Genomic DNA, 16,568 nt, shown 5'->3' on the forward strand with positions numbered 1-16,568 from the left:
TACTCCTGCCCGCCACGTCACTCCCCCTCCCCCATACCCGTCATCCCTGCATTGGCACTCAGCCAGGAAACACCCCCACGTGCTCCATTTCAAGTGAAGCTCTGCTCCACTGCTTTAGAGCTGCTTCTTCCCCAACCAGCAGTGTCACCCTGCTAGAGCAGGGGTCTTCGTGCCTGCTGGAGATGCACACATACCTGGCTTTCGCCTATAGCTTGCTGCAAGAGGACTCCAAGAAACACTGCTAACATTTACATCCAGCGGTGCATACACAAGGACATTGAGAGATGAGACAAGTGGAACAAATTTAGACCAAAAGCAGTGGACATTTATTCCTCATTTGTGCAAGAGTGTAAAGATGCATTTGAAAATGGATGGGACAGACCCCTGTGGCTGGAAAGCTGGAGGCTACAGCCTCTCCTTCGGATGGCTTTGTTTACGATTCTACTAAGAGGAGATAAACTTGTAGACTCACCTATTGTCACACCAAGGATGCTGGCAAATACACTTGTATACAAAGAAAAGTTTCAAACTACATTTTTTCACTAGATTCAAGTGAAGACTTTGTTCAAAAAAGACACATACAAGTACAATTTAAAACTGTATGAACATTTGCAAATGTTTAGTGCAAAGTAATTATGTAAAAGCTACATTTTATGAAAGTTTGTGCTGATGTGTTTGGTAGGTTGTTTGTTGTTGGTTTGTTTTTTTTTTACCCTTTTACATCCATTATTTTAGTTACATAAGGTTTCACTTACCTACAGTACATATGCATTGTGTTAGGTCCCATGCAAGTGGGAGTAATACCATTAGGCTTTGTAAAATATCACTCAAGATTCTCATTTAGTAAACTGCTTATTTGGTTTAACAGTCAAGTTCCTGGCACACCACACATCCTGATTTCATGTAAGTGCTTAAGCTTACGTTTGTCCTGTTCAGGTGCATAGCCTTGTGTGATGCAAACCAAACTGCTTCATGACTTCCAAATGCAACCATTCATGAACGCAAAAGTCTTAGAGAAATCCACCATTAGTTTTAGCCTGTAACAAATTGCTCTTAAAATTAAAAGCCTATTCACACAAAGTTATATGTAATGACTGTAGTAATCAGTTTATTACACAGATTAATCATTCTTGAACGTACAAGCTCCAGGGGAGCAGCTGGGTCTTTAAATACACACAAGTTTTCTGTCAAATGGATTTTTACCCTTACATCCAGAAAGACCTAAGCAGTTAAAAAACTTAAGAAAAATAAGAGCTATTAGCTATGTATTAACTGAGAAACCACATACAAACCAAAAGAAGTATGAAGGAAGGGAGAGTTGAAACAAATCAACATCACTTGATGCACTAATAGCTCCAATCCATTTATATGTTGACCGGTTCAACTTAGACCTTAAACACAGGATGTGGGTACAGTTTCTCTCATTGGTCATAACATTTACCTAAGGTGTAGGTCCTTCAGAATAAAATGAATACAGAAACAGCTTCAAGTTCTTCACCTTGCTTTTCATAACTGTTATGAGTTTAAAAGGATTCCACTTAAAATCCTTCATGGATCACCACCACTGTCCCTAGAACTATGAAATCCACTCTAACTCTCCCATTCACATTTTATTACCCAATTTAAATCAACAAGGAATGCTTTTAGGCTCACAAAGTTATGACTGAAGAACCAGCTTTTCACACACACACTTCTCTGCTAGGAGTCAATGTTGGTACGGGGAAATACAGTATTTCTATTTTGTTGTTCCAAGTATGTACAACACGCAGCACTGCTGTATCAGGTAAACATGTGCACAGGGGAAGATGAGGCGTGGGCTCATAGAAAGCAGTCAAATGGAAATCAAAAGGACTTTCTCTTTCAGAGTTCCCCTATCTTTATTTGTAGAGGTTATCCAATAATTTCTTTAATTACATCGCATACTTCTGAGTCCATTCCCGAGCTATTCTGTTGTACCTGTATGTATAAAAAGAGGATTTACTTAACATAGCATCTGAACAGTATTTCATCTCCAGCAGCCTAGTCTACACATGGCATGAACTTACACTCTGTCCAGTAGTAACATGAGTATGTAAAATTTAAGAGCAAACTGAAATTTCAGGCAATCAGAGGAAAGTAGAAAGCCCACAGTTATTCATGGAAAAGTAGTTAACTAGTTGTATTTACAACAGTAATAGATCTTTGTGATTCAAACCACAAAACAGAGCTAGAACAGGTCTGAGGGAAAAGTATTTTCAGGAAGTTTTACCTGCACCTCCCCCTGCCCCCAGCTGCTGCATCCCTGAGAAAACTATTACTGCAGGTTTTCATTTTGGTATTCTTGAAAAGAAAACAGATTAATACATCCCTCCCACCTCATTACTCTTGTTCCCTTAGAAAGTTTAGTATACCTGTTATCTACCAGGCTGCCAAACCCTGATACAGACTTCTTGTTTCTTGCTACACATTGCATTTGGCTATTTCTATGACTATCAGGGCACAACTATTTCTCCACCAGGATTTTTTTTATTCTGAAGGCACAATATGCTGTTTCCCAAGCCACCTGCAGCTTTTGCACCCAAATACCCTTTATAGTCAGAGCCACTGCTAGAGGAAGCTCAGGATACTTATGTAAAACAAAGCAGTCGTGACTAATAGTACTGTTAAAAGCTTATTTCTGACAACAGAAGGCAAGTTGTTCTTATTCTACAGAACTTGTAGAAAAAAAGCGTAAGACACGTAGCAAGAAGTTCCCTAGTTATATATACCAACTAGGTTCTCGTGCTGGAATTTAGTCTGTAGATAGTGTTCTTTAGCTTGAAGAAACTGACAATCCACTTGCCTTCACGCCACTGTCCAGAGTCTACTCAAGAAGCAAATCCAGTTACGTTTAAGCACAAACTTTCCCTATTTTGTGGAACAGTCAACGTTAGCTGCGTTTTGAAATACGTACTGCTACTCTTGCAGCTCTCATTAAAAGCAGGATGCATGAACTTCTCTAACACTGCTTCTCAAGTATGCAAGAGTATGTAGAGTAAGCAAGTTTGTGGATCATTTTCCCTTCCTATCTTGTTCTCATCAGATGACCATGTAGCTTCAGAAATTAACACTACTGATCAGATCTGGAAGGGAACAGCAAGGTAGAAAAGTGTTTACAACGGTCATTAAGCTGTTGCTTTTAAAGTGCTCATTAGCACTACAGTTCTCTCTGGTCTTGCTGTTTACTTCATAGAAGCCTGAAGTCCTCCCACCCCACCTCTCCACCACTTGTTCTTCCCTCAAATGAAGGGGGTATTTTTGTTATTTCTTTCCTTGTATGATCCATCACCAACAGCTAGTATGGCAATGTTCTCCCAACTAGAGTAACTTGTTCTCCCTCTGCTGGTTATGTCGAATTAAAGCAGGCAGTGAAGGCTCCGAAGAGCTGGTCACATTCAACTTAAAGAGCTCCTTATGAAACAAATTCGCTTTGTTCACTTCACATTTTCATTAAATCAAGCAAACATGTAATTAACAGCTACAACGCTAACGAAAGACCATTGTATGGAATGAAAATGCAGTAATAAAATCACAGATGTACAAGGCTTCTACATCCTTCACTTCTACTGGCATATATACCTTTTTCCTACAACAATGCAGTGCTGTTAAGATAGTGATATTACAGAACCCAGGAAAAGAAATCTGTAAAGAGACCAGAGCGAAAAAGGCAAATCAAACTCCACACTTTTCCAAGAAGCAGGTCCTTTTCACCTCCCCTTTACTATTTAAGTGTGGATTCTGCCCTGTCAGGAATGGTCGAAGTTTTTTGGCTTCCATACTCACTTTTCTCTATCTGTTTTGTAGATCCGTGCAATCTCAGGCACTAATGGATCATCTGGATTGGGATCACACAACAGAGAACAGATGGACAAAAGTACTAGGGAGAGAAAAAAAATTGAATTAGAGTTTAAGTGCAGCTGAAGACACCCACAGAAGTCAGCCCGCACACTTGCTTCCCCTCTAGCCATTAGTATTAGCATCAATTTAAAAAAAAAAATGCCAAGGAGCAGCAATCCCACATACTTCAGCCAAGTGATTTTGAACAGAAATCCTTACCATTTAGTAACGCAACTTTGCATGACTACCCATTGTGATATTTAAAAACTTGTTATCTCCTGGATAGCTGTATCTGATTACTGCCTTAAATCATAAGGCAGAAGTGTTGTCTGAAATAGTACCCAAAAGCCTTCTCAGAAAACATCCTTGATTTTGCACTTGAAATTCAGCTTTTCCCTAAACTGGACAGCCTCATTGTTAATTACTTGCAGAAGCACTCATAAGAAGTCAAACAGCAGACAGGTCCAACTGAGATGAAGGAAGCACAAGCTGCTCAGTTACTTAAGAACCATTTTTAAAAATGCTAGTCTTGCAGAGAATTAAGAGGTTTTATCCAATTATTTTTTGAGCATAAGGAAGGTTGAGATGGATTAAATGTAGAATAGTACTCACAATGAATCAAGAAAGAATAGCTTACTGCACTTATACCAACCACAAGGCCCCAAACTTTAAAGTTTCACTATAAATATATACTGTATATATTCCAGAAGCCACATCCCGCTCATATGATGCCACTCGGCATAGCATCAACCTTTGTCCATATAAGGAGTCAGGAGGCTGCCTGCAAAGCTACAAATAGCACATGCACATTCCTACGTTCACACCAAAGTAGAAGAGATGAGAAGGCACTAAGTAATAAGCAAAGCACATTGGGACAACACTACATGAGGTATGTCAGGGGCATCTTGCCCCCCCCACCCCCTCCCAAGAAATGCTAAACATTCCTTTCTATTGCTTTCTCTCAGCCTGTTTTAATCAAACAGCGCCACTCCATATGTCCCTTCGCCAATGGCAGCAACAGCAGAGTTGTCACAGTGCATCCTCCAAGCAAGTTGGAGATGACAGCAGTTGCAAGTCTGAAAGCACTAAACACAAATCTGTTCAAACTTCCATCGGTTGCTACTGTGCTGTGGAGCAGGCGGCAGAGCTACCACACCAAAAAGACAGCAGCTGAAAAACAAAAGAGAACAGCATGCCTTCCGAAACCCTCTTTTGATGTTAAGATAGGTTAAAACAGAGGCCACAAAACAAAGAACAGCTAGATCAAGCCAAAGAGAAGCAGGTGAACAGATCTGATAATACACTGGAATTGCAGAGGATTTTTGAAGCGGGACAAAAGTAAAAACTTTACTAGGTGTTAACTGAGCTAGTGGCTCCATGATGAGAGCACCAAGCAGCAAGAAACCCAGTTAGCTCAGTTTTCCTACCTACTTCTGTAGACCTTTCACTAATGAATTATCAGTTTCAAGTTAAAAGCTCCTAGAGCAGGTTTAGTAATAAAATGTTCTTGATTTAAGTGAACATATTTCTTGTTCCAGAGTAAAGAACAACCTCTTCCTCCCTCTCCTGATTTTCTACTTAGACTTGTGAAGGAGTTAAGAGCTTAATTATTCTCTACCATCAACTGACACTCAGACCATTTATTCACCCACCTTTCAGAATACAGCTTCAGAGCATGAAGACTTTGATTTCCTGCAGGTGGCACACAGACCACTAGTCCTGAACTGCTGTCCCTTTGCAAGGGACACAGCAGGTTTATTTAGTACCTGTAGGGCTTTCCAACAGCTTCAGCACTTTTTTCCCCCACCATGTACACCAAGTAAAACTCACATTAGTGTTCACTAATGGGAGTGTCTCTGCCACCTCACACCCAGCTAGTGCCAGTCCATTTAGCTTTAAAACAGTAATTTCTCCAGCTATTTTCCTGTAGTTTGTTTCTTTATATTCTGACTCCACTGGTGTCTTCAGGTGGTAGGGATGAGTAGAATAGATAACATCTGTCCCCTTCCTTTAACAGAAGCCACAGGAAACTCAAAGTTTTCTGGTCAGCTATTATAACTACTCCTTCAAGTTTTATCTTAACACAGTTCTTTAACCAAGGACTTACCTTAACAAGATAGCTCAGTCTTTGTCAGCAGAACCAAGCTGCTGGTTTGCCCAGTTCCCTCTGCCTACCTTCTCCAACCACCATAATGACCCCAACACTCACGGTCCTCGGTGCAAGTTCCTTCTTGCACACATCGCATCAACCTTGCAAAACCATCACCATCTGCTCTAAGCACCAGACAAAGGTGGTGTTCAGCTGCTGGTCAGCATGGGCACCAGGATAACCAGGGTGTTGCAGAGCAACATCAGCCAGCCTGACACTGCCCTCAAGTCAGTTTTGTCTGGCAAGATGCAGGTCTGCTTTGAACAGGACCTCCTTTGCTGAAAGGGAGAGTTAACCTCTGTCCCAGTCCAGGAGTTTTAGTTCTTGGTTTACAGGCTATCAACACAAGTGTATCATTGCTACTTGCTGGCCATTAAAAAAAAAAAAATCACATGCCACTAATACTCTTTACTAAAAATGGGCTGTGGTTTGTTATAACTCAATCTTCACATGCTGAATTATGTCAAACTAGCCACTTGAAACAAATTTCTAGATTTCATTCCTCAGCAGTTCACTACTTTTGTAAGCATCACTCCAAAAACACTGAATTAAAGTGAACACAATGACTCTGCTTCAAGCCGTACTGCCACATTCAGCTGCTTTGTTTTATTTTTGTAATTCTTCATTAATCAAAACTATTCTCCATTATGCTTGCTCTTGCTGGTAACTTCACATCTTTCCCTTTTTAGCTGTATAGCCTCAGCAGGAAAAACATGAACTCAGTTACCTAAACTGGTTTAATTTTAATAGCCTGCTGAACCCAGTTATTTGTCCAAAAATAAATTCAGGAAGTTTGTCTCTTGAGGTTTTCCACCAAAAGATTGCATATACGCACATGTTTTAGAGCAACCAACATAACCAGTCTCCAGACCACTACAACACACCCCTTGGAAAAAGGTACCTTCTCATAAAGTTTAAAGAGCCAAGCACATGAGGGAAGAGGAAGTAATCCTTTAAAAGGTCAGTTGTGTATAGTCCTTTGATGCATCAGAGTAACTAATTAAACCAATAATGTGGGGTGCAGAGAGAATCACCAGACCACCTTCTTCTGCAATCAAGTGTTATTGCAATAAGTTTCATAGCAAAGCCTTGATATTTACTAGTCAAATGACAACCACATTAGAAGACAAAATAGTTCACAAAAAATCAAGTTCTGTAGTCACAGAATCAGGTTGGATAACTACACAAGACAGGTAAGTGACATTGTTTTGCACCTTGTTCTCATCCTGCATGACAAAAGCCGAAGCTGCTCTAGTGGTATCTGACAGCACCCCTTCTTGAGTCTTTCACTAAAAGAGATACAGTAGTACCAGTGTGTACTCTTCAGAATTTAAGTTTGGATTTTTGTCAGTAAAAGCAAAATAGATGAATTTTACTTCCCATTGATTCAAGGGGTTCACGTACAGTTTTTTCCTCATATCTTCAGTTAAAGCAGTCTAGTCTGCAACAAAACATTAAGCAACTTAAAACACTGTCAAACTCCCTTTCATTCAAAAGTTGTTTTTTCTTTAGTTTCAGCAACTACGCAGCCTACTTAACTCCAATACTTCAACTGTGATCCCCATCTACCTCCTGCAGACAACAAAATCAACTTATCCTATAGCAGGCTTCCTACTGCTGTGGACCAGCATGGACCAAGTACTTTACAACGACCAAGGAACTGGGTGAACCAAACTTATCAAGCAAAAGTGTTTCTACAAGTTTAGCTTCCCCATAGAGCAGTGATACAAATGCATTCTCATCAAGCAGAACGATCACTTAACACTTAAAATTAAGAATACTCCAGCAACATACTCTTTGAAGCAAAATGAAGTCTACCAGTGTAACAGAGCACAAGTCTGCTTCCGCTGCAAGACTTCCTTTTGCAGAGCTCATACCACCTCAAAATACAAGGACAATCTTTTGAGGCTCCTCCATACAGAGCATCATGTAATTTACAGCTGTCAACAAGTTTAGCTACAGTTTACCACCACACCATCAAACTCATCTTCTCAGTAGGCTTCTGTGCTGTGTTCTTACACCACTAAGAGTAATCTGCTATTTCTGATGAGCAATTTAATCTTCCTGGGTTTGCCACACCCCAGACTGAATGTGCAGGTAAATGCAAATTCAATGTGTAAACTCCATGCCTGTGTTTGTTTTGCTATGAAGCAGCTCGATCATTAGTCAGGACAACTCATGAAGTCAGCTCTCCACCACTAGCCAAATGGGCAATACAGAAAACAGTTTAAACTCCCACCTGCCTACTTGAACATCTATTGGCTCACACTAATCTAAGATGCACATCAAAGCTCCTGGAACTGAGAAGTGAATAGACTCATTTAAAAGCCACAAGACTCCAGCTCCATGTGGAGAGAATAAGCTCCACAGCCAGAAGACAAGACATCTTCCCTATACTGTCACCAGGGGAAGGAAGTCAAAGGTGCCTAGCAATTTATACATGGCAATTAGCTTCTCTTGATGTTAGGGATGACTTTATAACCAAGTGCATCACGCAACTATGACACACCCTGGTATGTCCAGAACACGTAGCTGCAGCTCAAAGTGGTCTTTAGGAGCCAGAAGCAGTTGTGTACAAGCCATGGTGTTTACCACATCTTTACACACATCGTGTTGATGTTCAAGTCATTTGGGTTGATTCCTACAGAAGCTCAACAGTCCAGGTTATCACTGAAAAAACTATTTAAGCTTTGTTAGGGCATGACCTAAGACCCAAAAGCTACACCGTCTGGTTTCTTTTGATATCAGCACTATAAAGGCAAGTGATTGGTTCTGCCCTTTCACCCTGTACCAAGACAGTGACCCCAGTTAACCAAGAAGTGTAAATGCTTTTCACATAGAAGCCTGAGACATGACTGGTAAAGCACAGACTTCCAAAAGAGTGGCAAAAGCAGCTGCTTATTATTTCTACCTTCTCAACGCAGAAGTCATCTTCCAAATGCAAAACTCAAATCATTCCCTTCGTTTGCAAAACCTGAACAGCTCTAATATCCATCACTTCCAGCTGTCCCCTTAACATAGGGTACTAGCCACTACAGGCACTATTATTTAAGTCTAGCTGGAATTGCAAACAAAACTTGCCCCAATAAAGCACTCCTCTATGGGAGCAATGGAACCTCCAGCTGAATTACAGCAGGGAGATAAAAAGCAAGCATCAATTCTTCCAAGGTAATGAGCTACCCAGAAGAAACATCTTATCTGGTGTGTTCCTATTCAAACCGTTGTTTGGTACAGTTATTGCTCTCTAAAGAAGAGCCAATTTAGAATTCATTTAGGAGTAAAGGGTATTCTTGGGCACCAAGCAGCTTAGGTCAAAAGCAAATGAGCGAAAGCCTTAGCTCTCTCCTTGAAGGTCCCTGCCACCCAACTTTTATGTTAAAGGCAAAGAGCACACCACTATCAGTAGCATGAGAAGGAGAGACAAGTAGCTTTTTAAAAAAATAAAACGTTATTCCTGTAAGCAAAACTCCTGCATGGGGCAAAAGGCTTCAGCAGACCCTAAGCCAGTCTTCTCCCACCAAAGGAAGGCCCATTTCTAAGCAAGCATAAAGACTGCACCAACAGAATGTTTGTTGGAAGTACTGAGAAGGTGATGAGTTACTTTGTATGGCAGATTGTCAGGACGCAGGACAATACTTACCCAGTTATCAGTCCTGGCTGAAGTTGCACAGTAGTGTCAAGACCACCATATAATCAAAAAGCTCACGCACTGACAGGATGCGGTCAGGTAAAACCGGGAAGTCTAAATTCTTGGACACCATGCCAGTATCATGAGCTCACAGTAAAGGAAGTAGTCCATCCTGCCTGTTCTGTTCCAGGTGAATGACAAATACTGTGCTAGTCAGTTCTTTCCAAGGAACACAATTTGTCACCCTCCTAGAGACCAGGCCACAGACTCTGACAAACAGTGCTAGTGCTGTGCTTTTTGATCCAGCTCATCCAGCCAACTTTCTGAATACGAAAGTAACAAAGTTTGTCATCTCAGGCTTAATTGAGCCTGGTACTCAGGAGATTATGAAACATCTCTACTAGCATAAATTTGAGCTTTGGACACAATACTGCTGAGGAATTTTTAATCCCATTTCAGAGGCTTTATCCAGCTGTCCTACTTCTTACACCAGCTAGGGTTCCTCCTTTGCTAATCATCAGCCTGACAGCTAAAGCCTACACATCAAAGTCCACTACTTAGATCTGTGCCTCAAAAATAGGAAGAAATCTGACTCCTGGAAGGAGTCTTTGCTTATACAATCACTACTTTTGAGTACGAGGCCCCAGACCCTTGAAACCTTTGAGGCATACAGTTGTCAAAAATTTCATCTGTCTGACAAATGTTAAGCTTGTAACATGAAAACACAACTTAAAACACTACTGTCCACCAAGTTCAAGCACTAACTACCAAGTGACTGGCTTCTGACAGAATGGGCAAGATGCATCTGAGTAAGTTAAAGGGAACTCCAGACTCTGCTCAAGTTACATCCTGTTTCTTAACCATAGTCCCATTTCAAACTCTTCCAGCAATCTTACGAGAGTCTTACAGGAAGTGTACCTTTAAATCTGAGCAGTTTAAACTTCTTGCTTCAAAGCAACTTGAACTCCTGCTAAGTCAGTTCAACAATTTCTGGTAACAAGAGAAGAAAAGTTAAGTATTGCTCAGTGTATCACATGCTGGTTGAGGTTCAAAGGGATCACTGCACATCATCTTGTCCAACCCCTCTGCTCAAACAGGGCCACCTAGAATAGGTTCCTCATGACCACATCCAGACAGCTTTTGAAGTCTCCACTGTGGGAGATTCCACAACCTCCCAAGGGAAGCTGTGCCAGTGCTCAATTCATCACAGGAAAGGGGAAAAAAAGTGTTTCCTGATGTTCAGAGGAACCCTCCTGTGTTTCAGTTTGTATCCACTGCCTCTTGTCCTGTCACTGGGCACCACTGAGAAAAGTCTGGCCCTCTTCATCTCTACACCCTCCCTGTAAGTGTTTGTATACATTGGTAAGATTCCCCCTGAGCCTCCTCTTCTCCAGGCTGAAGAGCCCCAGCTATCTTGGCCAGTCTTCATAATAGGAGATGCTCCAGTTCCTTCACCATGTTCACAACCCTTCACTGGACTCTCTCCTGTACCTAAACACCTTTCTCATTCTGGGGAGCCCAGCACTAGACACATACTCCAGGTGTGGCCTCCCCATTGCCAAGCAGAGGGTAGGGCCACCTCCCCTGACCACCTCCCCTGACCCGTGGGCAACACTCACTCCTAGTGCAGCCTTCTTTGCAGCACGGGCAAAGCCACACAGAGAGCTGCATTAAAGTTGCAATGCAAGAATGAAAGTTTCCCTTAGAACCTTAACTCAGCACATATGGAGAGACTAATCCATGCTGTGTGACAAAGTCATGCCCCTGCCCCAGTTATCTGGGTAGGCATTACAAGAGGGAAATTAAAAGCCAGAAGGATGATCAGAAACAACCTCCCAATTTTGAAACTTGATCTTCACAGTGCAGTTTTATTTAGGTTGCTGGGTACTTGGGAATTCCCACCCACTAAGTCTTGGTAAAGTGACTCTTGAACATCTGTAAGAGCAGCACCACAACAAATCCACACTGTACTGGGCTCATAAGGGTTTGAACAGTACGAGCTAAACTCATGAATGAATGAGACTGAAGTTACTCACTGCCACTCACCAGGCAGGGTCTTCCAATACACTTCACAAGCTCCATGGTTCATTAGCTATAAAACACAGCAAGGAGAAGAGGGACAGGACTGTGCAAGTTAGCCTGACTTTCAGTGAAGTAGTACTTCAGTTTAGTATTAACTCTTGCATATCCACTCACTAAATTCAAGAGAAAGCACGATTTTCCCCAAAATGGCTGAGAACAGTTATAATTATGTTAAAACACTTTATTCTAAGGTAACAGGGATTCTTATTTATGCAAGCTGAGATTACATTTTCAATTTAATCCTACACATTCTGCTTAAGCTTTGGAGTTTAAGTTAACCACCAAAGTGTGTTTAAGACTGAATAAACCATTTCAAAATACAACAACATGCATTCTTTAAGGAACACTTACTTCAGAATTACCAATATAAGCAAGTTAGCTATTCTACTGAGACAGTGCTGTTCTCCCAATTCTTCAGAACCTGTTTTAACAGGTCTAGGAGGGACAAACATTTAGAAAGACACAAAGTCCAAGATGCTAGTCACCTCTATTATTGTAGCCAAGATCATTTTATCAAGTTGCTTACAGAGAGGAAAACTTCCTTATCTATTCAGCAGTCTGAAATAAAACTGCCCCAATAGCCCTCACACTATTTTACCCAGCAAACAGGGTAGGGACAAGCTCCCAAGCCAGATACTCCTAGTGCCCCCGCGAGCAGCCACCTACCATCCTACAGAGCATGAGGAGCCAAGACCCCTACCTTTACTACTTAACAGGGATGACAAAGTAGCAGTGACATGATTTTTCATAGCCTTTCCACCAAGAAGTAGCACTACAGATAAAAGGATACCCCTTCACCTTTCTTCTTGCAGGTCAGGGTGAAAAACACATTCATGTACTGCATGTTAATTGCAACATAAACATCTAGCCCATGCAAGCTGCTGACAAGGGTGCCTACCAGATGCCTCCGGAGCAGGAAGCTGCGTAGGATAAGCTGTTTCCTAGAAGGGCCATTTCTACTCTTCCCTGATTATCAGTAGATAGAACACAGCTATTAAAAAAAGTGTACTTATTATCTGCTTACAGATTTTAAATTCAAACAGTTTGCTCCCAATAGCATCCCCTTTTAAAAGGTAGCATAATTTAGGAAATACTCTTAAGAAATTTACGTAACAAATACTAAATTCCTGCTTTGGAAGTGATGTAAGCTTCATGCTGAATAACTTATGTCTTAAGTCTTGTTATTCACTTTAAGTTACCTAATCCAACATCTTTTCCTACTAGCAACACATTTACTCTTTGATAAGGCTAATCAAAGAGTTAACTATAGACTTTACTGCTATTTCAGGCTCTCTAATGACACAGTTTTAACCTGACTGAAAACAAGATTTCCACCCTAAAAGATTCAGGTTGCCTTCATGGAATTTATTTACACTTGTTCAACATGGGAATGCTTCTTACAAGCATCAGCTCTCTCTTCTTAAGTTGAGGTCTGCTTTCTGGCAAGCCATCCCTGTTATTTCTGAATTCCTATGGAGTCATCTCAAAGAATTTCTTTTGCTGCCTTTAATTCCCTTAATGAAATGAACACCAAGGGAACTCAGACAAGGTAAGATTGTTTTCTCACTCGTTAGATCTGTATGTTTTGTGCTATAAGTAGGAGTTTATGTATTCACACAAGCTCTTCTGCAATGAGTGAAAAACGATCAGCAGTATAAAGGCACCTCATCTCAGGGAGCATAATCTGGGAGGGAGATGGAGCAACAGAATGGGCTAAGTAGCACAGAATGGCCACATCGATCCCATGACTTAGTCCAGCCAAGCCACAAGGATGCAGTTTGGAGAAGGTAAGAAGTTCAAGGCAGAAAACAGGAGATAAGAGATGTTAAAAGCATATTGCAACAGTATTTGGGTTGCAAAGTTAATGAGGATATAGGAGTGATTAAAGCTGACTACCATTAATAGACAAGTTTACTGATGCCCTTAACTAACCTCTTACATTCTTGCCCAATCTTTTTCCCACTATCCTAATTGCAGGCTATCACTCCACTGCCTATATGGTAATTTTAGGCTCTCTAAAAGAAAAGATACACATTCTCCAATACAACATTCTAACCAGTTATAAAGCAATTTAATCAAAACATAGCAGGTGTCAGTACTTACACTAACTTAGTGCTTTAGCAGTCACCAGTACTCAACTGAAAGAATTTGTAATGAAAGCTGCATCAACCTGACAATCATTTTCCCTTTACTTACACCATTTCTTTAGATCTTTCAACTCACAGTGAAGACTTCCAGCTTCCTGCACTAGCAGATTCACTTCTGTCAAGAGGCAAGTCAACACATTGTTTTGCCTTTCCAACTGTTTCTACAGAGGCAGAAACCTTTAGCTGGACAGAGAAGGTAGGAACTTTTGTGAGTTCAGTAGAAGGGAGGCAATTACGATGTCCAAGGGAAGGGTACCAAGAGTCAGCTGCTGAACCCAAGAGTATCCAGGAACACCACAGGCAGTTGAAGAGAAGAATTACAGGCAACAGGATAGCCTCAGAGGTGGGACATGATGTGGAAGATACTGTAGTTAAATGCTGCAGTTATCACATATTTAATTACAAAGACTGTGCGAAGCTACAAAATAGAATGGTCAAGACATGGTCCATGCATAGAAGAGACCCAAAATATTCCTCATAGCCATGGCTACATCTACAAACTGCAGATCTACAGTTTCAATAGCCAGAAAAATCAAAATTCAAACCTGAGTCTTCTTTCAAGGTGTTTAATGTAAATAGTAGGCTTTAAACATGAATACTGCTTTACCAGGCAAAGGATATATTCCAGTGCCCCACAACCTAACACAGTTCACACACAGATGTTTTTAGCTAAGCAAAAAACCCCCCAAACTTAAGATAGTGCAAGCTAGTTAAGTTTCAAAACATATTTTAGCCCATGTCATAAAATCCTAGAGCAGTCTGGGTTAGAAGGGACCTTAAAGATCATCTAGTTCCAACCCCCTGCCATGGGCAGGGACACCTTCCATTAGACAAGGCTGCTCAAAGCCCAGTCCAACCTGGTCCTGAGCACTGCCAGGGACGGGGCACCCACAACTTCTCTAGGCAACCGGTGCCCGTGCCTCACCACCCTCACAGGAAAGGATTTCCTCCTAACATATAATCCAAGTCTACCCTCTTCAAGCTTAAAGCCATTACCCCTTGTCCTATCACTGCACGCCCCTGTATAAAGACCCTCTCCAGCTTTGTGGTCAGCCCCTTTAGGTACTAGAAGCTGCTGTAAGGTCTCCCCAGCGCCTTCTCTTCTCCAGGCTGAACAACCCCAACCCTCTCAGCCTGTCTGCGTAGGAGAGGGGCTCCAGCCCTCTGATCACCTTCGTGGCCCCCTCTGGACTTGCTTCAACAGGTTCATGTCCTTCTTAAGTTGTCATTCAAAGATTTTGTTAAAAATGACCGACATGGAGTTCTGATGTTCCCTTGAAAGAGGGACTTTTTTTTGGAAGATGACAGAATCAAAGCAGCTTGACCATTGAAAAAGCTGCAACTGTTCCCCTATGTATTTTACTTGGTGTGTATTTTGAACATTGAAGTCTTCCATTTTCACACACTACATTTTTATTTTTTAGTTAAAGTGTTCAGAGTCTGAGGTGAAGTGGCACAACTGTGTTCCAGTGGATCAGAGAAGTTGTACTACACTGAGTAGAGTTGAACAGTGTCCCTATGGCCGCAGGGAAACTGGATGTCCAAAGCATCCTGTGTTCATGAATTGGCTGCAAGCTAGATGTAGAGTCACAAGACTGAAGCAGTGAGCACAGAAATGGTTGACAGCGGGAATGCAGTAGTTTTTACATTCCAAATCCAAATATCAGTAACTCATTTTAGCAGAGTAAAAATTAAATGAGCATTGGAGGTACCTTTTGAAATAGTTAGTGCTGGGGACCACTGTGATCGTAGAATATCAAGACAAATGCTGCCATTACTGTTAATATTTGGATGATAGATTCTTGTTGTAAATGCAACCTGCAGAAGAAAGAAAATTTCAGTATGGGATACACATTACATCACATGGTAATGAATAGATTTATGGTACCAGCCACTCACCTTAGGTGGTTTGAAGGGATAATCTGTTGGGAAGTGAATTGTCAAGAAAAATACTCCACCTTGATAGGGACTGTCATTCTGTTAATGAGAAAGAATCATTGCAGTTTGAGAAGTTACTACAAGAAGACTAGTCATAAAAAGCTATGAACATCAATTCCCTCATACTTACTGGTCCCATTATTGTAGCTTGCCAGTGGAACACTGAAAAAGAGAAAGATTTACTTCAGTTTGTAGAAGCTCAAGTAATGAACTACTTTCTTCCAGACAAAGCAGCAGAGAAGTCTATTTTAAAAACAAAGCCTTCTGAAAGGCTGCAGGGAAGCCAGCCAACGAATTAAACAGACACAGAGCAAAGTACTCAACACTCCACAATCGCTTGGTCCACACTTTGGGATTGCTGTGGTACCCCACATGTGCCCTGCAAAAAAATCCCATTACAATGAAATCTAGACAGTTATAGTCAGCTTTTCAGACCCAACAAATTGTTACTTCAGCTTTGTTGTTTCCAGTGAAGCACCCGAATTAAAGTCCAGTCTCCGATGACTGCCCTCTTGGAACAAGCTACAACAAAAGTACAGTATGAAGTCATACCTTTCCTAGGTAGGATCTCTCCTACACAGATCCTTAGTCAAATGGAGAGTAAGCCTAAAGTTTGCATACACCATATGTAAAGAGGCAAAACCAGTAGTATCTTGACTGAATGTTTAAGCTTAATCTCCACAGACGCCTCAAGATTTCATTAAAGCAGCAGAAAGCAATACAAGTCTTAAGAGAATGCAAGAATGACAAGAGTCTGTCTGCTCGATAC

General features: G+C 41.2%; 1 protein-coding gene across 2 annotated transcripts in view; it reads right to left on the reverse strand.

The window, feature by feature from the left end:
* Positions 1-683: 683 nt before the first annotated feature.
* UBE2D2 (ubiquitin conjugating enzyme E2 D2) overlaps positions 684-16,568 on the reverse strand; it is a 29,694-nt gene continuing 13,809 nt past the window's right edge. Inside the window, exons 3-7 of one of the 2 annotated variants that reach the window (XM_055717665.1) lie at positions 15,930-15,961; positions 15,761-15,838; positions 15,574-15,679; positions 3,802-3,895; positions 684-1,956 (exon numbers count right to left, since the gene is read on the reverse strand). In XM_055717665.1, coding sequence (XP_055573640.1) covers positions 1,911-1,956; positions 3,802-3,895; positions 15,574-15,679; positions 15,761-15,838; positions 15,930-15,961 — 356 coding nt within the window. In that variant the 3' untranslated portion in view covers positions 684-1,910. The other variant, XM_055717666.1, reaches the window with a different exon arrangement.

This window comes from Falco cherrug, chromosome 8, assembly GCF_023634085.1.
Source record: "Falco cherrug isolate bFalChe1 chromosome 8, bFalChe1.pri, whole genome shotgun sequence".
Taxonomy (NCBI): Eukaryota; Metazoa; Chordata; class Aves; order Falconiformes; family Falconidae; genus Falco; species Falco cherrug.